The 25,939-nt window shown below is 41.1% G+C and overlaps 1 protein-coding gene across 1 annotated transcript; it reads right to left on the reverse strand.

Annotated features, from left to right (window-relative positions):
- Positions 1-5,373: 5,373 nt before the first annotated feature.
- LOC142948290 (immunoglobulin-like and fibronectin type III domain-containing protein 1) lies at positions 5,374-15,952 on the reverse strand. The gene is made up of 20 exons (XM_076090234.1): positions 15,836-15,952; positions 14,947-15,133; positions 14,442-14,714; positions 13,943-14,307; positions 13,326-13,440; positions 13,043-13,174; positions 12,515-12,688; positions 12,314-12,430; positions 11,919-12,050; positions 11,401-11,532; positions 10,965-11,258; positions 10,033-10,329; positions 7,674-7,853; positions 7,449-7,577; positions 7,021-7,329; positions 6,590-6,675; positions 6,265-6,457; positions 5,881-6,177; positions 5,478-5,804; positions 5,374-5,378 (listed from the first exon to the last, which is right to left on the reverse strand). Exons 1-20 carry the CDS (start codon positions 15,950-15,952, stop codon positions 5,374-5,376), a joined length of 3,861 nt encoding a protein of 1,286 aa, XP_075946349.1.
- Between the last annotated feature and the right edge of the window lie 9,987 nt (positions 15,953-25,939).

Raw genomic sequence — 25,939 nt, forward strand, 5'->3', positions numbered from 1 at the left:
TCTGTCTGTCCCACCGGCTACAGCAATAGAAAGCAATAATTATATTAGTTCATAGTAGACCAGATTCTGGATAGGAATTGTAATAGACAATGTATTAATGTAAGTGTAGAATGTAAATCCATCAGAGACTCTGCCTGGCAATTAGCTCCTTCAAATTAACGAGATGAAAATCTCATTATGGTTCCCTTTGGGCACAGAGTGGACAGAAATAGCAAAGAGACCATGTGTGCTGACAGTACGTGTGCTCGGGCATGTCACGCATGTTCTGCCATAATAGATCTAGAATAATGTAATGATACATAACTGCTTCTGAAAATGCATCTGTGACATATTCAGTTATTTATTTTATATGATCTGATTTAGTCTGATTACAGAATCGCCACATGCATCATGATTTGTTCAGCAATTAAAGTTCTCTTGGTGTTGACCAATATTTCCGCCAGCTGGAGAATAAATCGTCCAATCAGAGCTGTGTGGGCGGAGTTAAGAATAGCTTGAGCATTAATAAAAAAACTAAATTGGTGATCCTCCAGACTCTGACGTACCGTATCGAGCTGCTCCTCCACACTGGCCTGCTGGAGCCGCTGGGACTGTTCACTCTCAATCAACCCTCTGAAAGACAGTCAGTGGAATTATGGTTTTGAAATTGTCACATAATAATAATGATGTTATAGAATTTATTGTCCAGCCCCATGAAGCCTGGCCCCTTATTGTTAAAATATTGGCACCAATGGCTTCATTTGGCTGCTTTCTGCTAATCTCACATGCGCAACAATAGAACATTTACATGATGTTTACATAAGCTTCAAAGAGCGCGCTCATTTTACACTCAAAGGACGTTTAATGCCAAACCATTCAACTCCAAAATGTTAATACAGATCAGGGAAATCTTACAATGCGAATAATGACTGTGGACTAGAGGAACACAGAGACAGTGACAGCGAAAGGGGCTTTGACAAAGTCAACATAAAGCTATGGGTCAGAGGAGGTGAGCTATTTCCTCCACAGCTTTTTTTCTTCCACAACCCACCTGACGGTAGCCATCTCCAGCGTGCTGGCCTCGAGCTGAGCCTGGTAGGTGTCCAGCTGCTCCTTCAGTCGGAGCACCTCGGCGGCCTGTCCGTCCAAAGTGGCGCTCAGCGTGATGACGTGTCCCACTCTCTCCTCCAGCTTCGACTCCGCTTCCCCCACGCTCCCCGTCAAGACCCCGACCTTCTGGGACAGCTCGGCGCTCAGCGTGGCCAGGCCGTCCACCTGGATCCTGACCCCCTCGAACTCCTCGCTCTTCCCCTGCAGCATGGTCTGCAGCTGGCTCAGCTGCTCCAGGGACACGGTGGCCTGCTGCATCGCTGCCAGGCGGGCTCTCATCTCCGTGTGGAGCGACAGCACCTGAGAGGGGAGCTCAGAGTTCTTGAGCTGCTCAGCCGTGGCCAAGGCCATGCCCACCTGTTTCTGGGCCAGTACATAAGAATCCTCCAGGGCATTCAGGCGGGTCTCCAGGCTCTCTGAAACGTGCTGCTGCAAAGAGACATAGGGGAGCGAAGTTAGGTCAAGATGGCCACATGGTGTGACGATCATTCTGACTGAGCTGGTGCTTCGATAGTCTCTTAACTACTCTTTATTATAAAGTAAACATTATGTTACCAAACTTCTGAGATGCAAAAGATGTTTACAATTCTAGTTTTCTATTAATTAAAGTCAGAAAAACGATATTTCTCCGACCATATCAGGGTATTTAGGTCCATAAAATAAATAAAGCATTTCTTTAAACAATCAGAACAGGTCTGATCATGCAAGTACAGCTCAGTGAAACCTTACTTCCTTGCAAGAAGTCACGTGAAACAAACTTTGTAATAAACTAAAATCTTTGTAATAGTGTTCTGTATTATCAGAGTAATACTATGCAATAACTTTTTAGTTCAGCTTTAAAGCATTAGTAGCTCTGCAGAACTATTATATAGTTTTTGCGCACTTCTCTTAAATGTTTGAATATTTTCGATATTTTAGTTCTTTTGTACAGATTCTTTAACCGATATTGTTTGTAAACATGAACATCACTTGCTTTTGAGATTGATAACTGTTACTGTATGTGTGTATATACATGGTAAATATCACATTTCTGATTGTTTCCATCATTGTTACTCATATTTTATAACTGTCCCTTTATGATTTTGCTGCCCAAGCTCTTTTATAAAATCTTTGGCAGGTTGAATACTGAATTTGCATAATGAAGTAATGCAAAGAAGTGATTTTCTCAGGTAAGTATGTTCATTAGGAGCCACACTCGGGACAGTATTAGAGAACCAGCATTGAGTTGGTAAAACTTTCCAAGTAAACTTACAAAAAAAACGATTTACCGCTGCTGGAACAGGAACCATGTCTGTAACAAGACTGAGCTGGCAGAGCTGTTCTCATGCAAAGTGTTTGCCTCGTTAAAAAGGTGGGGTTGTGTGAGAGAGGGAAGGAGTGGTCGGACTGGATTTGTTTTGGTTAAGTTCATGTTTAGAAAAGAAATCTCCGAGGAGTCGCCTGCAGCAACTTCAACATAGTTGGAATACTGTGAACGTCACAGGTGGGGAGGGAAGTGTATCTCAAGGCAGCCATGAACCTGTTTGCAGTGACTCAACAGAGGCAGTTCATTCATGCAGATACATAGAACAAGAGGAATAGAAGTTTCTTGAAGTAGTACTTTACTATTCCCACACAGTATTTCAATATGAAACAATCATCACTGTTCTTCTACAACCTTTCCGACGGCCTGTAAACAGCCTCTGAGCTGGTGTTCAGTATCAAAGTCGCAGACTAAATTTAGCCCTGGCTCACTACTTGTCTTGTTTCTTACTGTTTTGGCAGCATCCTCTGCACAGCTCTAGAATTGTGTTCTCGAAAAGACATTTTCCACAGAGAACTTTGATACTGAGCAGATCCGCAGTGTTTGAGGTGCTTAAAAGTCACTGCAGTAGTAGGTCAAGAGTAATCCTCATTACAAACGTCAGCAGCTGTGTGGATGTTAGAAATAGCAGCGTTTTCTACTCACTCCAGTCAAGCTGTTGGCATTTTGAAATCTGATAGGAGGCCTGCGGGTCTCAACTTTCCTCACTTGTAAGTGGCAACGCGCAGTGGGGACATGTGCTGAGGCCTTTTCTTGTTTAGTCAAAGTGTAAATCAGAAGCTCGAGGAAATATATGGCTGCTGTTTTCATAATGGGACATATGTGACATATCACAGGAGGAGTATTGCGCGTATGCGTATTGCGCCGTTAGTGGCTGCAATCTCGGGAGACTTTCATATGCTCACAGAGAAAACGGCTCCTTGATTTATTTGTATTTCTTACCTCACTGCTTGACTGTCGCATTTCTTCGTAGGAGGACTGTAGTTTCACTATTTTCATCTGCATGCCCATGAGATTGTCTGCTAAGTAGGTTAAAGTTTGGTGCTGCTGGAAACAGAACCACGCGCCAGTGGCACCGCTAATCACAATCAGCAGGAATAAAACCAAGTGGAGAGCCTGATTATTGACTCCAGCGCGAACTTCTGACTCCACCAGGTCGTTTTTGAAGAAGCCATCCTCATTTTTGTGGTTGCCTTTCCCTCTTCGATGCTTTGCCGTCATTTTCCACCCCCACAAAGGACAAAGTGTTCTAGCCCGGCTGAGAGTTGATACCCAAGGAGCCCGGTGCGCCAAACAGACTGGACTGGAAGTGTGAGCGTTGTTTTACCTCAGGAGGCTCCTTAAAAGTTGCGCAAACCGAGCTGGATTCAATCAGCGCGCAATAAAGTACCGAGAGGCTGCAGCGATGAAGAGGTAGAGCGGAGGATGAGGCAGTGAGAGGGGGGCGTGGACCGCAGTCACCGCGATCGTCCATTCAGGAAGAACGGAGCGGGGGCGGCTGCCAACGGGGAGTGGCTGAGCCTCTGCCGCCATGTGCGCTTCTGTCATCTAATGGAGAAGCTACACGTACGCTTACTGTGCGCTATTTTTGCCTCTTCACTTGCAGCTGAGCCCGGAGCTACATGTGTCCTGCTGCAGTTACCCGCTTCTGTCGTACAGGGCCACTGTGGGTTATAATGGTGTGACATGACTGGGCTACAACATGGGCTATAACACCAGTAATGTCTTTTAAATCACTTCTTCAAACACACTTTTACAGACTGGCTTATGTGATGTCGTCACTTTACTGTTTTATTTTTATCTGTTGATTTTACTGTTTTTTTTACTAAATTATTTTATATAATTTAGTTTATTTTTATCGTGTCGACTGTTTTTTCCCCTTTCATCTATTGTACAGTTTTATCCGGGTTTAACTCTTACCTTAGTTGTTGTGCTTTGTTATGTCTCACTGCTGAGCTTTCTGTTATAATGTTGTTATTACTGCCTTGCTTTTGCTGCTTGGTGTGTCAAAGCACTTTGTAAACTCTATTTTTAAAGGTGCTATATAAATAAAGTTATTATTTTTATGGATGAGTTTATACTGACCTCATCAATCAATTCACTTAATAATAGTCTCTTCCTTTTTTTTTTTTACAATAGTAGCCAAAATCGTCCTTTAAAAATGAGTCATATTGATGCCCAGATTTTGGAAAGGGCACATTTCTAATAAAGGCCACGTGGACTTTGATGCCTTCTTACATCCCATCTGTATTCATCTGAGCTCAGTTTAGGGGTTTAATGCTTAGTTGAATGTGCACTCTAGTTAAATCGCCTTTAAATTCTGATAAAATTGAACTTTTCTCTCTCGCTCTCTCTCTCTCGCTCTCTCTCTTTTATGATTATTGTCACTACTGCATTTTACAGATCTCTTATTTTCCTTTATTTTGTTTGTATTCATGTTGTCAATTGCCCTTTCATTGTTGATTTGTGGAAGGGCGTCCATTGTGGTTTCTTGACTTCTCCTGTCAAACCAGTTCCACCAAAAACTCTCTTAACCACTGCACCACCGTGTTGCCCTCCAAACTATGATAAACTCAATTAAGACTCAGCAAGGGCACGAGTCTAAGCAAACAGCCACAGTATCATTACTGTTATCTGCTTTTAGATGAATGTGGTTTCATAAGCTGCTGTGCCTCTAATCTCAACAAGCAGCTGGAAAAACAATGTCGAACCGCAACCATCTCCGTGCTGTGCATTGACGATCTGATTTGAACCATGAGACAGAACCCCCCCCCCCCCCCCCCCACCCCCCCAAAGTTAAATCATCTTCAAAAGCACCAAATGCATTGTTTTATTTGAGCAATACTTTTATTTTTATTAGCAGTCCAAGTAATGCAACAGTCCAACCTTGCTATTGTAGCAAATGGTGCATCACAGCAGCACAACCACTTCAACTCAAACATTTTGTGTTAGATCTAAACTTGTTGGCGTCTTTAGTTTCTTCACTCTGTATGGGAAAAGGATGAAACAATTTTGCATAATTAGATATGTTTCTTTATATTCCACCCATCCTCTGGATTAAAGTGCAGGAGTGTTTCTCTCTCACCTTTGACACTGAGGACGGTGGAGCACTCGGCCCGTCCGAGGGCGTTCTCTGCAGCGATGGTGTACTCCCCCATGTCTTTGTGGCCTACGTGGAGAATCGACATGGAGCAAACTCCGCAGGTGTTGGAGATGTAATAGTTGGTGTCAGTGTTGAGGCTGATGTGATTGCGATACCACGTGATGCGAGGTTTGGGAATTCCCTTCACCGCACAGCTCATACAACATTCATAGCCTTTGGATGCGGTGTGAAGCTTCAAAGGTACAATGAAGGTTGGAGCACATCGCAAGTCACAGTCCTTTCTGGTCGGTACGCTCACCACAAATTTTTCTACGAGGAATGAGAAACATATTACATTTTCCTGAAGAAGTGACAATTCAAGGTTGTTTGTCATCCACGAACGCACCTTTCTTCTTCTCCTTCCCACAGGTTGGTGAATCTGACGGCGCAGATACTCCCATGTCGTTTTTGGCATACACCCGGAAGTGATAGTCCCTCCCGTGCATGATGTTGCAGACTGTAAACCTGTTATTGAAGAGTTTTTCAGCCACTGTTGTCCATGTGCGTTTGGTAGAGTCCAGTTTGGACACTGTGTAGTGGAGGCGGTCATCGCGCTTCTCATCAGGAGAAGGCTGCCAGATCATCGTCACCGTGCCGGGCACGTTCTCATCCAGCTCTACCGGTCCAGGAGGCTTCGGATCATCTGTAACCACAATCCTTTTACTGGCTCATCCAATACTTGGACATTGATGTAGTAAAAGAAAAATACACGTCTTAATTTTAGTTTTACCTGTGACCCTGACCTCTGTACTGAATGTCTCCTGTCCTGCGAGATTTTTCACCAAAATGGAATAGATGCCCGAATCAGAGCGCTCAGATGAGGGGATCAGCAGCTGGGATGAGCCATCAGAGTTGCTGATTGTGACTCGTTTTGTCACTGGCACGTTATCCTTTACCCACATAATATGTGGCCGAGGGGAGGCCTGTAAAAGAGGACATCAGTAATGTCTAGTCTTGAATATTTCAGGCCCGAATGTAACAACCTTTGGATTTCCCTCCAAACCACGGCTTGCCTCAGTGTGTTGCCGATAATTAACCTGAAGTTTAAATCTCACCTCAAAGTTCACTGTGATCCTGACAGAGTTCCCTGCCCTCACCACCAAGAAGCTCTTCATCTTGCGGTTTGTGAACTTTGGCCTCACTAGAATAATGAGCAAAAGCAATGACGGCAAGTGCTTTGGAAAATATTTAACTTGACAACGTTCTTACATAGTGGGGAAAAAAAAAAATCCTCTAATACATACAGATATTGATGAGTAAGAAATGAAGGGTCAGTGATTCAGTACCTTGAAAATATTTCTGTTAACATACAACACTATACAGATCAGGAAGAGCAGCATTAGGAAATGATAAATATTAAGAGCTACGTGGTAGACGGGAAAGAAACAGAATGGACTTTGGAAAGTTTCAAAATGTTAATGCATAACACAACTAACCAGCAGCATATTACTTTGCTTTCTTCATTTCTTTTGACTTATTGACATACCAGGTGACGGCATTGCGAGGACATAGTTGGCCAGCTCCTCGGGAGCACTCTTTCCCCCGTCATTCGTCGCAATTACTCTCACCCAGTACATGTTCATGGACTTAAGGCCTTTCACGCTGAAGGAAGTCGTGATGATGAGAGTGGTGTTACGGCGGGACCATTCGAGGCACTCTGCAGGTCGGATCTCAACAAAATATCCCTTTGCTTCATCCTGTATCTCTGGTTTATCCTCCGGTTTGGTCCAAGTCAGGACCAAGTGGGTGTAAGAAGTTTCTGTCACCTTCAGGTTTGTAACTTTACCAGGAGGCTCTGGGGTACACAACATTAGGTCATGCAGTTTGCAATATCATACATATCATATGTACATGAATATATTGCACACAATCTATTGTTTATTGTTGAGTTTAGCAATGTTTAGCAGCACTTACTCTTTGGATCCCGTGCAAAAACAAACTCTGAGGGGTTGCTGAATTCACCAACTCCTGAGAGGTTTATGGCAGTGACTCTGAATTCATATTCCATTCCTGCCACAACATCTTTCACTGCATATTTCTTCTCTGAAAGTAATTTCAGAGAAACAACAACAACAAAACATCACTGTTGTGGTCTTCAATGCCATCAGATTGAAAGAGAGCCAACTAAAATGTACAGACCTTTTATGATTTCATGCATGGCATTGACAACGGCCCAGAGATTACTCCCCTTCTTGCGTTTCTCTAAAATATAGCCTAGGATACGTGAACCTCCTGTTTTATTCGGTGAAGTCCAGGAAATGTTGACGCAGTCGTCGTAGGTGCTGACCACCTTCGGAGGTGCTGGAGGGCCAGGAAAAGCTGAAAGATACAGAAAAAAACTGGAAAGGTTGTAGTCAGAAAGGCTGAACTATCTTTTTTAGTGTGATACTCTACTTAGTTCGGTAACAATGCAGGATTGATGAACAAGAATCCACCAAAATACTTTATAACATGGCCATCTTACAAACATCTGACATCTGTGCAGTGTTTTGCTCTGATTTACACTCCAAAGGTAAATCCTTTGCTTTTGGAAAAGTGCAGTATACATGTAAACTTTATTATTCATATTCTAATTATTATTATCAGCCCATTGTTGAAAAGATCAGCCTCTCAATTGATCAGTCGAGTGAAAGAAATTTATTCGACAAGTGTAAGAATTTGCACCCTTTATCTTATATCATTGTATATTGATCTATTAATTCATATTTTGGGGTTGCTGATCAGAAACAAAACAGGCAATTTGACTTGAATATAACTAATGATAATTATAATTATCATAGATGGAAAGACAGACTGACTTTACTTGTGTTTCATTCCTCATAAGTTCTGTGATAGCTTGGGTGTAAGACTCAGAAGTAATGGAGCACAGCAGGGGGCAGTAACGACACTAAATTAACTGATGCTCAAATAGACACATTGTGACAAGCCACAGTGGGAGAGGAACAGGTGTGAATAATTAGACTGATGATGGATGCAGGAACATCAGCAGCTTGGCAGTTTCAGCAATATGACACTGTATGCCTTTTCCAGTTGGATTCAGTGATGTTAGACCACGTGAGAGGTATCTTCACCAGTCCCTGACATTTGTCTTGAAATTGTCTTTGCCTTTTGCACACGCCCCTAACCCAGAAACGTGGTAAGAACTGTCAAACAATAACAGTTTGGTTTGAAAAATAAATGGTTGCTGTGCTAGGTTACTTGACGTTAGCTCTGCTAGCTAACTAACATTATGATCCCTTAATTAATTAGCCTAGTGCTAAAGTCACACATGAAATAGCTTTTACACGAAAGGCCAAAACAGACTTATTCCACCAGATTATTTTTACTCTCTTTGTTCATTTTCATTTTATTAGTATGGGTTTCATGGGTAGTAATAACTTAAAAAGATACACAAATGTGAAAACAAATGTTAGAATGCATTAGCTAGCTAGCTATGTTACTACAGTGGGCTGGCTTACATTTTTAGATGATAGCATGTTGATATTTGGTAACATTAGTATGCTAGTGTTTAGTTCATGTCACGTTAACTATACACGACTACACCTGCTAAGAAATGTAATGTACAGTGTTTGCTGTAAGATATGTAAAGTTACCTTATACTTAAAACATGGCTGCTAGAAACTCCACCAATTGATGCGAATTCTCTGCAGTGTTCATGATTGATCCCTTAAATTCAGTTGTGACAAATAACTACTACCTAATCCAATAATCTAATGGAAAAAATGAAGTAAAGACATTTTTTACACCATATTTTTAAGGGGAAAACTATGTTTCGTGAAGGGGTCAGGGGAGACAAAAAATGTTATTCGTTGCAGATATGCAGATAGACTGATGTTGAGATGAAAGACCGGTGTGTGACTTAGTCAGCAGCGATAAAGTTATCTGCAATCCAAACTAAATGTGAAGTGTTTTCCAACAACAACAGCTTTTGGAGGAAAAAGGACTTCTTCAGACTTGTCATGGACCACTTTTCTCTGGAGTCTTCTAGACCGGGGAGACTGACGGAGAACTCAAACACCACACAAAGGAAGGACTGGACGATGGAGTATTCCTTTTCAAGACCTCAATAAGTAAGTGCAAGTCAGTATTTCTGCATTATGCGTGTGTTTTGTTTGTGTTGTGTCGGCCTCTGCGCCGTACAGGGCCTGTGCTTGTTGTGGCATTGTCCTACTTTGTTTAGCCCAAATGTTGCGACCATTTTGGACAATGAAAGTGACTGTACTATAGTCTTATTGCTTTGCCGTGTGACTTGGCATTGGCAGGATTCATTGTCTTTAGTTTGGTATTGTGGGGGAATTTTGTATGTACAGGTAATGCCAAGAGAAGAATGGACGTTGGAGGACTTTTTGTCATTTGACAATGAAAGTGTTCAGTTATGTTCAACTGAGATTAGATGAAATGTGAAAGCTCAGTGGGTGCAGTTGATCATCTATTATCATAGGATTGTAGATTAGTTGGTGGATCAAACAGATGCCACAAAAGTACCAGTTTGCCTCACCTAGAGTGCCAGCTTGCATATCGTCAGTCTCCATCACTTCACTGGTACCCTCGGCAGTAACTGCCCGGACACGGTAACAATATTTCCGGCCATGGTCCACGTCTGTATCGCGGTAGCTGGGCACACCTGGGACTTCCCCCATTTTCTTCCAGGTGTTTCGTCCCACCTGCTGTCGCTCAATCGTGTAGTTGATCACTGGTGAGCCGCCATCATCCTTAGGCGGCCTCCACTTAAATTCAATACAAACAGCTGAGCTCTCTGTTACCTCTGCAGGACCCAGGGGTGGAGTGGGTTTGTCTGAAACATCAGAAAAGTGTTCGTTACAACTTGAAAGTCAGAGTGAATTATACTATGGGAAACAACATTTTCATCGAGAGATAATCTAACAGTTGTGATGCTGGCAGCGATGGCAGATGTAGCAGAGGTTTGAACATAATAACTTCTGTCACGCACTGAAATGTATTCTAAAAACACATCTTTAACCTGTCACATTATCACCAACTGGGATTCCTCTTCAAGTAGAACAAAAACGAGCTGCAGTTGGAAAATAAGTACCTAAATCTGTCCAGGCACAGATGGGTTCAGTGAAATGTGCCCCTTTTTTCACATGATAGAGAAAAGACTGGCCTGATTTTCTCAATTAGGCTATGTGGATGAGCTGTGAAGCATTTAACAACACTGCTGTTTGCTGCTTCAGATCTTCCAGCAAAGTACTTCTTACTACACAACTTGCTGCACAAATCACATCTTTTGGCATCTGCAAAGATTAGATTTGTATTCAAGGAGTTGGATGTTGAGATATTTCCTTTTAATTGACTGACAATTGACTGACCTTTTGTATTGTTGAGTTATAGAGCATAAGGAAAAGAAAATCTGCTCGTGATAAGAGATTTTCCTGTATTGAATTCCTGCATTGTCCTTCATTCACTCACCGAGCACAATTAACTGTGAAATGGCCTCAATGAAGCCATGTTCATTCTTGAGCTTAATCTTGATCTCCCCCGTGTTCCTTCTCTGGCACCTGCTCAGGAGCAAGCGGCTGTGACTTGCAGATTTCTCGATCATTGTGTTGTTGTCATCGAGGAGCTCTTCTTCCTCTCTGTACCACTTAATCTTTACGGGTTCATGGCCAACGAAATGCAGTTTGAAGATTGCATTGTGCCCCGCTTTAACCGTCACAGGCTCAGTGAAAGCAATTACGTCTTCTTGGTCAAACCTCGGGGGATCTGCAAAAACGGGCCAGTTTGTCAATTAAGTGGTGTTTAGCTGTGATCTGATTACGTTCAGTGGCTAATATATATTTTTTCGGTTGACTAATTATACTAGATCATATCACATCATTGTTGATATCATGACAAATTGTCAAACCTTTGACGTTGATCATCGCCTCTGTTTTACGACCATCTGCCTCAAAGCGGTATTTCCCAGAGTGCTCTTCCTCGCACCTGATTATGACTAATTTATGGATCGTGCCATCTTTACTCGCACTGAAATTGTCATCTGGGGATATCTGATAGGAAAAGGGGGCAGACAGATGATAATAAGCAATTCAAGCAACAACTGTTAATTTGTTCTTTTAAATCAGAAACATTGCATGGCCAAAAGGGCTTATGTCCTGCTCTGTTGTGTCCCAAAAACGCCCAAAGAATAGAAACATCTGGCAAATGTTTGAAGTATGTCACTCTTATGAAACATGTGGTCATTTCCAGTTACCACCATAAGGAAAATGCTAATGCATTTTTCTACTATTTTGCTCTGCGTATTTTAGTAATTGAGCTCCCACGCTGTAACTATCCTTGAATAATAACAAATATTATCACTAAATATATAATCGCCTTCTTGACAGATACATAGTACGCGAGAAAATGATGAGTTTGACCTTTTACGACTAACCTTTTTGCCGTCTCTGAACCAGGCTCCCTCACAGTCTTCACTGCTGAGCTTACATGTTAACTCGGCACTCTCATTGATGATGGCATTGACATCAGACAAACCACAGATGAAATGAACTCCTGGATCTAACACAGACACAAGACAATGAACAGTTAGGCACTGTGTGGTTTCCTACACTTCCAGGCTCAAATTATGAGAACGGCTTAAATTATAAGAAAATACAAAAATGTCATGAGTAGAGATTCAATGCATATAGAGTAAAGCATACTATGGAAACTAATCTTTAAGATGTGTGTTACCATGAGAAGCTATACATGTAACAAGCAGGTACACTTGGTGATGTTGGAGCCTCTTCCTCTGATTCAGTGACACCCTTTAGGTTGCTTACCAATCAGCACGTCTTCTATCGGTGGGCCTTGTCTTTTACGCCTTGAACGTGTGGCTGTGCCAGTTGCATCTTCAGTCTCGTCATACTCACTGTGGTCTTCAGGATATGTACTCTCACCTTTTTTAAAAATGTAAAAAACAATGTTATTTTCTGGCCATTTACCCATACTGCACTTCCATGTGGCACATTGTGGTCTCCTACCATTCACTGCTTTCTGTAGCTGCTGGTTTCGCTTTGAACGACGTGAATGCTTGAGCTGTCCAGTAGAGTCCTCACTCTCATCACCGTCACTCTCATCACCGTCACTCTCATCACCGTCACTTTCTTCACCGTCACTTTCTTCATCGTCACTTGCTAGTTCATTTGGATCTTGCCCTAGAAGCAGAGCAACAAGGACTGCAGACTGAGTTACCTCCCAAGAACTCCGTACCAGCTGTTTTCTCATCACCATACTTCACAAGTTCATTATTATAACAATTTCTCCAGCAGTGGGGTGTATTTCAATAACATTTAAAACTACATTACACCCATTTGAAGAGAAAATAGTCCTGTTTGCAGTGTATCAGATGCTTATTCAGTCTTGTACACTTTGAAAGATTGAAGAACTTTCAGTTAATTTTCTTTGTTTGGATCAGCCTCAAATAAAATGACCATATGTGATACAAGTGTGAGTGATCATGAGGGTGCAGCTTCTTCCATGCAGTCAATATGTTACTTGTTGTTTCTTACCAGATGTACGTTGTTTCCGTTGAGCCTTCTTTGTGCGCCTTGGCCGTCTGACAGTCCCACTAGAGTCTGTATTTCCATCACAATCGGCCATGTCGTTTTGACTTGTGGCATCAACATCTCTACAGCTGGACTCTGCACAGAAAACAACACACAATCAGTGGAATCAATAATGTTAAGTAGGCATGTTAACTGAACACATCTCAAAAAGTGTCGACAAGGAAGGAAATGGATCATTTACATAAATATGGATATGGTGCAGGACATTTTCTCCACGTTATCTCACCAGTTTGTTCAGGTTCTGTCTCTCGATCATGTTTTCTGTATCTTGAATTATTGGCAGATCCAGGAAAGTCCTCATCGTCTTCAGAATATCCTTCTATAATATCCTTCATCTGTATCTGTGGAATGTCAATTATGGTAGAATAGGTTTGTTGTGTGGAAACCACTTCGTCGGCCATTTAAATTTACAACTGTAATTTAAAAGTTAATGATTACAACTTCAAGGGCATCACATCTAAACCATGACAGGAACAAAAGATGCATGTACCATTTAAAATTTTTTTTTTTTTTAAATCTTTGGTGAACAGAAAAGTAGGCCCCAAAACAATCAGATGCTGATTGAGGTGATGAACTGCTGATCAATTATCATCAAGATTCTTAAGAGTCATAAAACTTGGAACCAAAGCACTAAAGGGCAAACACAATATTTTAGCTGAGATCCAATCATGTTATAAATGAATCCACTCTATTCCTTTTATAATAAGAGTAATAGATAATTAAAGAAAAATGGCAGCAAGTCTGCATGTTTTGATCATAAACACATTTTAACCACCACTGACTACTCACTGCAGTGCTGACGGTGATTGTCATTGTTAGGCATAGATCGACTTTACCTGTTACCTTGTCAAAATCCATTTGACCTGATCTGATGCGCTTCTTGCTCTTAGGGTCACCAATAAGATGCCCCGAAGCATCTAGTTTAGTTTCTGTGCCATTTCCTTTTGAGTTTTTGATCTTGGCACCGGTCTTTGCTCCGCTGTTTTTACCAGGTCCAGTGACTGCACCATCTCTTCCATTTATCGACTTCCCTTCCTCCACGTGTCCTTCTCTGTGTTTTGCTTTCACTGCTGCTAAAATCTTCTCCATCTCCTCTCTGTTTTTTATCTGTTGCTCTTTGGCCACCTTCTCGAGGTCGATCAGAGCTCCACTTGCCAAGGTAGCTTTACGAGCTCTCTTCAGCTCGGCAGATGCAGGGTCGCTCTCAGCTTAGAGGATATGAAATACAACATAAGTGATGCATAATTCACCTTTTTATTTGTAGAAATCATGGCAACAATTAGGATCAGCTCAGCACTCGCTGGAAAATTGGTGATTGGTGCATTATAGCGTTGGGTGTTACCTAGAACAACCAGCCAGGCACTGCAGGACGTAATGCCAGCCACAGCTGAATAGATGCCTTTGTCCAGCAGGTTGCAGTCTTTGATCAGCAGTCGGTGGATTAGTTTGTGGTCCGACACGGTGATGCTGTACTTCTCTCCCTCCTCCAGGGTGCCGCCCTTGCCCATCCATGTGATCTTAGGTAGTGGGTGTGTCAGGACACACGCAAAGAGGGCGTCCTCTCTTTCTAAAGCTTTAAGCTCCTGAATTTTAACAACAAAGTCCACATCGGAAACTGTAAAAGCAACACAATTAAGTCAGTGAGCCGTCTATTAATTTTGTAACACAAAGCTACAAGAGAGATACTCAGTGTGTGTATCACTGCTGAACCAGAAAAACCTATACATATTCATAAAACCGAAATCAACTGTCACCAGCTGTCTTTAAAACAGTAATCTCGCCATCATGAAACGGACCTTAAAGGAACTTTAAGAACGTTCAATCCCAAACACAGTCCCTGCACCTACGTTTAAATTCTGTAGAGAGAAGGCTGGCCTCTTCATCCGTCAGATTCAGCCCTGTGTTGAGGAGGAGGAGTTTGACCTCTTCATCCACCTTTTGCATCAGGCCCTTAATATTAGAAATATTCGTCCTCCCACCCCTCGTAAGGCTGTGATTCTCGGTTCCATCTTCATCATATGGAATCCCACCATCCTACCAAGTACACAGAGGACACTTAAACTGTCGTCATTTTGTACCATCACTGCCAGGTAAAGTCCATCCATAAAATTCGGAACATTACATAAGGGTATAGTGCACCGTGGGAATTTTTAAGGGCTATATACAATGCGTACTTTTCACACCCAGTATTCTGAGTGTGACACTCCAACGGTGGGGGGTTAATATTCAATATAAATTCACAAAGAACAGATTGCCGCAATGATGGCACGCATCATGAGCAACCACTGTCTTCCCCGGCTCAAGGGCCGATTCACAAAGGTATTTGCACTAAGTGCAGACACGCCCATCACCTTTTGCAGCTGAGTGCTTTTTTTTCTTCTAATTTGCCTTTTTTCGTTGAGGGAGAGGGAAGAAATAATTTGTTTATTTGTTTGAAAAATTTTATAGCCATCCTTCATGTATTTTCAAAACAGAATTGGACTGTTTTTGCATTAGGGTCATTTGCATAGAAAGGGGAAAATCTGTGCCAAATACATGGAAATCACATCATTTTAATGCAAATGGCAGAGATGGCGGTGCAGTTAGGGTTGCATTTCACCCTTTGTGTGAGCTTTAAGAATTATACAGTTATGTCTAATTTGTGCATAAGACAGAACAATAATATGTGAATTAATTCCAGATGTTTTCTGTAATACGACTGATGGTTTAGCTGGAGATCAATGCATCTTTTTGCACCTCATTTTTCGCCCTCTCCTTCTTCTTCTCATCCAGTTTCTTGAGAATCAAACTTAAGTCTGCAACACCAAACTCGGTACAGATGCGCTTGTAGTCTTTCTTGTCAGCATTCAGCATTACGTCCCAGAATCTTTCATCGTTTTCCCCTCCTGCTTTTTCCTCGACTTTACTAAAGGTGTCAAGCAAATGTTGAAAAACTATTTTTGGCCAAACAACAATAATGATACAATTCGCACACATCTGGTTCGATATTTTATCATCATGATGTATGTTTTCTTACCTTCTCCGCAGCAGTTTTCTGAAGTCTGATGGATTTTTCGAAGCTGAAAGCAGCAAATTCATCTCAAGTTTGTTAGTCTTCTACAGCTATACTTTAGATTTGTAGTCTGATAAAGCTCTGGGGGAACTACACAGTTATTTTTCAATGATTAAAAACACACAATGAGAAGAAGTGTTGAAGGGAATTACAACGCCAGTTAGAGACGTACGACTCCCTGCCATCAAACCAATATTCTCAATCAGTTTAGAACTGTATTGCTTTAACTCTTACCCTCAATCACATTTAATGTTGTTGTGCAGACAGCTTTTCCATATTCGTTGGCAGCATAGCATTTGTATGTATCTGTTTCCTCACCAGACACTTTGACAATCTAGAAAAACAAATGAGGTGCGATATGGCTTATCAGATGTACATATTGAATTCATGCATTTTGTTACAGTTCTACTGTTAACACTGTTTTACTGTGATATTAAAAAGGCAGCATGAGCAGCAACTACTCAAAGGGAGGGGTGTGCACTTTGATATTAGATTGTGAACGATTAAAACATCTCAACGATCCGCCTTTACAGAGACGACGTTAGATTGTGGACTACCTGTTGCATCTTTATGCTTCCAGTGTTTCCCTCTGCATACAGCCGTGCAGCGCCACCGCTAAATGATTAGCACCGCTACTAAATGTTTAGCACCACTGCTATATAGAAATCTCCCCAAAATCAAATAAACTTGCCATCTCTACTTTATGCAGCCAGAATCGGGGACGAGTGAGGATTATAGATTGAACACCCTCAGACATTGCCAACATTCAGCAGACTGTCACTGGTAGTTTGAGAGCTTTTGTTTCACCATGGTCGCTCTCCACGCTCAAACAGAGCAATGGAGAGTCAATTAACGGTAATGATGTCGGTACCGGTTACAAATGGACTCTGTAGTGAACAATACGTTAACGTGCTGCCCGATTCAGTCAATTGTTCACCGTGGAGTTTGCCGGAAGTGATGTAATGTAGCCGCTGATTGTTTTTTATGTGGAGTGAGCACTGCACCCGACTCAGTTTAAAAAATAGCATTTGCTGACTGATTCATTTCTTCTTTGCTGTGTGGTGGATCAAATACATCCTGAAGTGAAGAGTGGTTCATGTGGATTTTGAAAAAGTAACTGATGCATAGTTAAAAACAAATATTACGTGTTGAGAACATCATTTAGTTTGGTGTGTTCTGTTGTAGGACATATTTTTTGAAATGGGGAAATTCATTTATTTGTACTGTTATGAACTGTGGATCGTGATCCTGCCTAAAACAAGTAGTGATATATACTCCATGGATTTTTACTGTTTGTGAAATCATTTGGTCACTCACCTCGAATATATGCTCTCCTGATGATTCATCATATTTACTCTGAAATTTGTTCTTGTCTGTAATAGGCCCTTTAGCTCTTCTCCATGACACTTCTGGTTTCGGATCCCCTTTCACCACAACCTTGAAACTGGCTACTTGCCCTAAAGGACATATGAAAATACTGCATCTTTATTTTCACATCTATTTTCATAATTAGACAATAGTGCCATGAAAGCCAACCAATCATATTTCTTTCATCAGTTAGTCATGTGTTGCCACACATCTCTCTTAGGTCACAATACAATGGCATCAATATCAGAGTTTTAGTGCTGTTATGATGAAACCCACCTTCCTTGATAGATACTGGGATCGGTTTACTCTCAAAGTCTGGGGTGCTTTTTCCCTCTGGTATGTCCACTACATACTGCGTGATCATTACTCCAGGAGTCTCAGATCTTCTCCGGATGACAGCTACACAAAGCCAGCAAAAATAATGAAAATAAACTTCATTAATTACGAGCATAGTACTTTACAACCTGCAATTAAAAACAAAAGGGGATTTGAAATATATTCAGATCAAGTGGGTCGGCCTGAACTGATTTATTTATTTGCGACCAGCAGATGTCAGGAATGTCAAATGTATCCCCAGTGATTTTTTTTTTTCTCCCACAGATACTCACTAAAAGATGGAAATCTATCATCTGTTTGAGTTCACTGAAAGTTACTTCAGCCAATGAGCCCTGCCACGTTTTTGTACCCAATTGTTCCAGCTCATTGCTCACTAAATATGTTACGGTAGTCGTGATAAAGACTGTACATCTCAAATATATCTAGTTTGCTTTAGATTATTGTCAATTTGGTAGCTTTATGTTAACTGTAAAATTAAATTAAAATAATGAAATAGAAGTTGCTCTCTAACTCATATTTAATATGCTCCTTTTTGAATTGTACAACCTTTTACACCAGAGATGTAGTGTAAGAGCAATTTCACATTTCACACTCATCATTACATATACAGTATGTTGAACATTGTTTACACACTGTATTATAACAAAGTAACTCATGTATAGATTTGCACATAATGTCTGCAAATAACTATTATCTTATGCTGTATTACTCTGCCAATTATATTCTCTATTAATCGTTTCGTCAATACAATATATTCCACTTACGATGATATAAAACAGCAGCAAATGAGTATGGAATACATAGCAAATAACAATACAAATTTACTTTTATTAAAGTAGCAGCAGGTTATTGTCTATCGACTAATCCTTTCGGCTCTTTCATGCATATTCAACACACTGTGCCCACAGAGTTAAATGACAACACGACAGATTAATTCTCTCGGGCATTTCAAACGGCAGCGCATGGCATTCCACACAGTGATCCTCTGCCCACCTGCACTGCAGCCGAACATTTTCTTATCAGGCTTTGGACGTGCAAAGATAGAGGATCACACAGGAGTCGATGAGGAACAACATTAATCCAGGGATTACAGGTTATTATGACGAGGACTGAAATGGGTGGAACGCCACGCTGTCGCACAAGGGCGACTGATTTGGCAAGGCAGTAAATAGATATTTCACGTTATCAACACAAAGGCAGGACAGGCCGGAAGCAGACGCAGTATTCAATAATACCTAATGTATTATTCAATATGAATTCCATTATTCGTAATAATGAATATTGCTCAGTATTGTATTCAAACCGTACAGTAGTTCAATGAGACATTCTATGTTTTTCTACCAGAAAATAAAGCGGCTCTTTTGTTTCACCTGACTTGCTGCCAGACACCTCATTAAAGCGCTGAATGTATTGATGGACGAGTGAGAAACCTGGGTGGAAAGAAATGACAGTGGTTCAGTTAAAGGTGTGTGTGTGTGCGCGCGCGTGTTTGTGTGTGCGCGTGCGCGCGCGTGTGTGTGTGAAATACGTGTCCAACAGGAGCTGTCCCTTATTAGCTACCTCCAGATATTTTCGGAAATGTTGATGATTATCCAAGCCCGGTGAAGCATTTATTTACTTCTAGGTGAAAGTGATTGATAGATGGCTGGATAGAGAGAGAGGCCGACAGACGGATGTAATTGAGTGAGAGACTGAAATAGCGGACGGAGAGGCTGGAAGTGACCCGGTCGGCCATAATGTGGAAAAGGAAAGCTCGTAGAGGCCTGAATAAACTGAAGCACTGAGAGGGTCACAGCAAAGGGCAGCCGGCAGGCGACCTTAATCCAGGGATGTTTTCTTCTCATCCTCAGTTCACCACTGAAGCCTGACAGAGAAGACCTTCAGTTCACTGCTGCCTATCAGCTGGGCAAACTCCAACTCGCATAATTCTTATGCATTTTATAAGTTGATGGAGATCCTGTACATCATGTGGTTGGAGGGAAAGTTTGTTTACATTGCGTTTTACAGATACAATGTAAACTGTTGTAGTAGTTTCAATGATGATCTTTTTTAACATGCAATAACAGAAGTCTGACTCTTTAGCTGCTAAAAATGCCAAAAATTACGCTATGAAAGTACCAGAAAAGTTGTGGGCCGGACAGCTAAAAAACTAGTGACATTATCAAGCTGCTTAAAACTGTGAAGAGCTACAGATTTATGGTACAAACTCTGTGTAGATTCATTACTACCCCTTTCACATTATCACAATTTACACATTGTCATTTGATACATGATTATAAAAATATTTATTATCGCTGCTTCAAACAAATGTTCAGTTATGTTCCCATGTTGGTAGCAGGGACACAGCTTTAAACTGACGAGATTGAAAGATACAGTAACCATTGTTTTCAACAGTAAAGGAAAAATACCTTATGAATACATATGAATACAAACATAAGATGGTGGTAGTAGTAGATATTCAAGGTAGTGTTGAAGCCTGACTATTACTCAATTTGATGATTCATCACCTTCATGTTTCTCTAAGTTGTTTGTTGACTCCAGCAATATGCTGTGTTCTGGCAGGATGAGCATGCAGCTCATTTTCCTCCACTTTGAGTGATGAATTAACTTGCACATAGTTTAGTTCATTCTAGACAGATTTTTTAATATTCGTGTTATATGATTCATTAATATGTTTTTTTTTCCTTTACAAAACAATACAGCAGGGCCTACATTATGTTTTTTTATGACAGTGAAGGCGAATAATGAGCTTAAAGTTCATCCAACAATTTTTGCTTCGATCTGCTGCGGCACCACTTTATGTTGGCAATAGATGGACACCAGACCACTTAACGATTGCTTAGGTCAGTAGAATGGGACAGGAATAAGCATAAAAAAGAGAGATGTGAAGAAAAAGGCTGAATTGTAATACTGTACATCGTCGGTTGGTCGTGGACTCTGCGGTCTTCGGTTTTTTCCACATTTTGGCAAGCGTTAACTGTCAAAAGGGTGACCTGCAGATAGAATGTAAACATAAACATTAGCACCAATGAAAAGAGCAGACATCACTAACTACGTATACATCAGTGGCGCGTTCAAGCCTGATTTTTTTTTTTCTTATGGCAAAAACAAAAAACAAAGCTAGGTTAAACAAAACCTAAAAATGTTATTTCTTTCAATTTGAATTCTTACTACTCCAACTAACTTCTGCCAGCTTCCTTAAGTTTCACATTAGTCACGTGCTCGCCCACTGACCAATCACGGCACACGTTAATGCTGACGTACTTAGCGGGCTACCTGGGTAGCATCAGCACGTCAAAGAATAAGCCATGAACATGTCAAACTAAATATCTGATTGGTTGAAGACTATGCCAATCAACAATATCGTCCCCATTCACTTAGACTGCAAAGTCTACCTAGAGGACCTCAGGCCTCTCTCCTTACATAGAGAAATAGGGGCTGAATCTGATTGGATAAAAGCTCTCCTTAATTAAAACAAGCTGTGCTGGAAGCAGAGGAAGACAGGAGCTGTGCAATGAGAAAATAAGCTAATGGGGAAAAAAATTATAATACATGTAGTGTATTTGTGAAAAATTATTAAATTATAAAATAGCTATAACTTTGTGATTCTGTTTAGGCCAGCAGAGAAGGCTTAGCTGGCCCTGACAGCCCACCACTAGACATGCACACTAATATTCCACTATTATTACGATTATGACATACTGTATGTCAAATATCGCAACGGCAGCCTTTTCAAGGAATGAAAGAGGGAGGCTGTGTTCCCACTGGTGGAAATCTACCTAAATTTAGAAAACAATCCTATTTTGACGCAAAGAAGCGAAATGGCACAAGTGGCACTGTCAACAGAAATACTAGTGGGATATTCATTTTTGCAGGCATGTAAACAGCTTGGTAGTAATAATGTCTATTTCTCAATATGGGAAAAAACCTGGAGGAGTTGTGCATATAAACATAGTCATTGTTTTTTTTTTTTTTTGCATTATATTATCTTTATGCATTTATGTTCCTCTGGATGTGCCATATCTTTGCAAAAAAAATATTGTTCAAATTGTCCACATCATTAAAAATACACAACAATACAGTATTCGTTTTAACGAGAAAGAACCATTGAAGTAGAAATGCCGATCTTTCTGTAGTTCGGTTTAGTTCATAGTTTTTAATCACTGTGAAGCCTCTTACTGCCACTTGCCAAGATATCAAATGTTGTTTTTCAGCACCTTCAGGGAACACAACCTTAATACTAAAGCAAGTAGCTCGGTTCTCATTTTACAGATATACCTCTTACGCTCGAACAGACAAAATCCTATTCATTGACAGCATCTATTATACATATATATTGATATTTGAGTGTTGCCTTCAGTTATTTTTATGCATGACTGCTACAAATACCATGTAAACCCCCAATTACTTACAATTTAAATATTGCTTGCTAGTCTCTGTGGGCATTACACGCAGTGGGAAATACATGTACCCGATGTGTGAATTATATACCAAAAAATGTTTATTCATCCAGTTAATGCAGCTCAAAAGCTTCAGTGAAAAGCTTTGTTGAATTTGTTTTATATGTTTACTGAAGTATTGGCTGCTTTCATGAATTCATTCATAAAGGGATGATAGTAGTCGCTTCTTATGTACTTTTTTGTACATAAGACAGGAGGAGTGAGGATTTGCAAACATTCAGATGGTGGTCATTTAGAGGCCAAGGCATATTGAATGCACAACAAACACTGATGGTGCTCAGCTCCCCGGCTATAGTTAGCTGTGACCCTATAATACCTTCATATGATTACACCCGGCATTATTGCAGACCAAGGCTGCTCTAATTCAATTCTCAGAGGTTGAATTCTCAGAATTGAATGCTCTCAATTCATCAACGTATTTAAAGTACACCAATGATGAATCAAATGATAACCTGACAGGGAGAGAAGAGGGGGCTGAGATACAGCCAGAGTCGGTTCATTTTATTGCAGCTGAATATTTTCTTCATCTGTTCACATTCAAAGTTACAATGGTAATTACATCCAATGTCAAACCAGCTTGTGTTTTATCACAGATGGAAAATAGAAGGTATTTAACGTGTAGAAGAATCTTTCATACACCACCAAGCCAACAGTGCAGAACAAACAAAAAGTGAAAATCAACTCTTTGATCCAGACTGCCTTTAAATAGAAACCTCTGATTCCTCTCAAGCATCCTGTAAACCCCCAGTTGTTCTACTATAGTTTGATAAACTTGAATCCACCTGGATATCGTGAAGAAATGAGGACTGACCCACGGTCAGGAAGCAACCCTCGGTTACACACACACAAACGCAGAGGAAGAGGGGTTTACCTGTCTACAGCTTTGTCCTCACTCCTACTGAGACTGGTTTATAGATGGTACTTGCTGCCGTCTGGGTTTTACTGGATATTAAATCCTTTGGGAAGACGCGTTTTGATTTCGCTGCCTGCAAGCTTGTGCCTAGACAGTGACTGTCAAAGAGAGGCTTCTTCTGTTTAGGCAGATGGATGCTCATAGCTGGTGGGTTATTATTTAGGGGGAGCGGGGCGGGCGGTGGTGGTGGTGGTGGTGTGGGCACTGCATGAGGTAAGGAGGGATGAATAGCCTGAGGGAGAGGGAAGGGCTACCAATGACAAGTTAGTGGTGAAGTTTATGTCTTACTGCACTAATTACCGATGACAGCGGACTCATCTTTCACAGAACAGTTGCTGACAAGAAAACGATTGCGGAGTTCATTCGGGTTGTCTGGTATCTTATTCTGACAGATATTATACACGTTTAACCATCATGGGGTTAGTAGTGCTTTCAGTTTCTGTTAAGTAGAGTGTTAATTGGTAAAAGTAAAGGCAAACGACTTCAAAAGATGAATTAGAGTCTGAGCTGTTACCCCAGGCTGTGATGGAAACATGCATCATTAAGAGCTGCTTAAACTATGGTAATTCATTGGCTGGTGGCGAGCAGGTGAAGTGGCACAAGACGGGCTTTGCTATTAATCTGGACTGTGAAGCTAATCAAAGAACGTGGCATTCTCTTTCAAGTCATACTCTCCATTGAACTTGAAGAGAGTATGTTGTTGAAACAAATTCACAGTTTGATCCTGAATTGTGCTAAACTCTTGCTGTTGGAGATCACACGTCATGAACAAGGCATTCTTTCCCTTGTCTGCTGGGTACTTCTTATATTACATAATCAAGGTCATGGCATTTATGTGGTATGAGCTCTTCTTGTCGTGGCTTTGAGGCAGGTGTGATTTCGGGAAAGGGAAGGTCGAATGAAGAACAAGGCATTCATGTTCTCAAGGTCAAGTACCAGAGTGTCTCTTAGAGTCGTCCCATCACGAACAAACTTTATATACATTCTGCCATTTTTTACAATGTGTAACGTACACCACTTTTAGTACATGAGACAATATGACATAAAACAGAGGTCACTGCAGCAGGTGATAAACATCAACGGTTGACTTTTACACAATTTGTTTTTGCAGTTGCTGATCTCCTTATGTGAGGTAATTCATTCCTGTTATGTTCTCTCCATGGAAACCTGTTTGTTTTCGTCGTCCCATTAGCAGCCTGGTAATGCTGCTCAGTCAGTCAGTGTGTTGGTCGACCACTTTGTTCCAGCGGGACGACTACTGAACGAACTACGGATTGGCACCAATTGTGATACTCGCGCTGACTCGTTATGACTTTTGATCTAGCACCACCAATAGAACGTTTCCACTTCTTTATCTGGTCACATAGGCTACTAATGTCGGCATGCTAACGTGTGAAACGCAAACGCATAACACCATGCTAAGAGTAAGCATGTCACCATGCTAACACGACACCTAGCACAAACATGCTAGCTAATATTGGCATTCAGCTCAAAGCCTAGCCCAACAGCTGAGGCTGAAGAAGAGGTGTCTGCCAATGTCTGACAAGTTGAGTCTGAGATTTCCAAAAATGGCTATCGAACAGAGGATCAACCCTTTTTGATTTTGCTACCAACACAGGCTTACCTCTGATGTCATCATTCCAACAATTTAGTTTTCTGGCGTTTTTAAATCTCACGGGAGTAGATGGGATGAACATACTTTACCACTAACAAACGTACATCCTGTGTCTCAAGGGCCTTCTGATTTTGAACAAAACCTATGTAACGGAGCCATCTGTCCCCTCCAGTGACACGGCACACCGTGGAAACTGCTTGTGGATTGAATAATACATGGAAATACAGGCTTGTGACACTTCAGACGAGTCTTTCTCGACAGGACATGGAATCTACTAGCACAAAGTCCAAATGGTGCCAGTGTCGTGTCATGCTTGTCCTTCCCCGTGCTGTACCTCTAATGCATCTGAATGGGCTCTTGAGTCGGCCTGAGCCCACATAAACCAGCAGGATTAGGAATTAAACCCCCTCAGCCAACCCTCCTTATATTGATGAAATGTCATGCTGCATTGCTCTCATTCCAGTCATGGGGAACCACAGAAAGCCGCCACCGAGGTGCTAACTTGACAGCCCGGCCTGCCTCTCTGTAGTGTAGATTGATCTTCTGAGGGGAAACCTCAATAGTACATCAGCTGAGGCCTTGTCACTCATTCTTCAACAAGGAGTGAAGGAATTCTTAATTGGGCCTCACTAGGTGCACTAAATCCTCACCTCTAAATAATCAGAAAGATTTGATCCCAACAAGCTATCAGGCTTTTTCAGCACCGGTATTCAGAGTAATTGGAGAAAGATCATGTTCTGCAGTAAATATAGTAAACGATTAACCCTTCGCTAAGCAACACCCCTGCTGCTACTACGTCATCCTGTCAGAAATACCATGCGTTTAAAAGTTTGGAATATTCTTCCACAAAACTTGATATTTTGTTTGATTTGTCAGATGGCTGAGAGATATTTTTGAATTGTCTTTCATTCTTTTAAGTTATGGGTTCAATTTTGAATAAAAGAAAAATACAACTGATCAATATAAGAATATAAGAATGAAAATGAGTTCCCTTAATGTAAATGTAATGTGATTCATTCAGAGTCAGCAGTAACATACCTGCTGTTGTTGTTTTGAGTTGTGAGGGAACTGTATAGCTGAGCAACCTGATTTCATC

This window comes from Anarhichas minor, unplaced genomic scaffold (genome assembly GCF_050575085.1).
Source record: "Anarhichas minor isolate MPS153535 unplaced genomic scaffold, ASM5057508v1 ptg000003l, whole genome shotgun sequence".
Classification (NCBI taxonomy): Eukaryota; Metazoa; Chordata; class Actinopteri; order Perciformes; family Anarhichadidae; genus Anarhichas; species Anarhichas minor.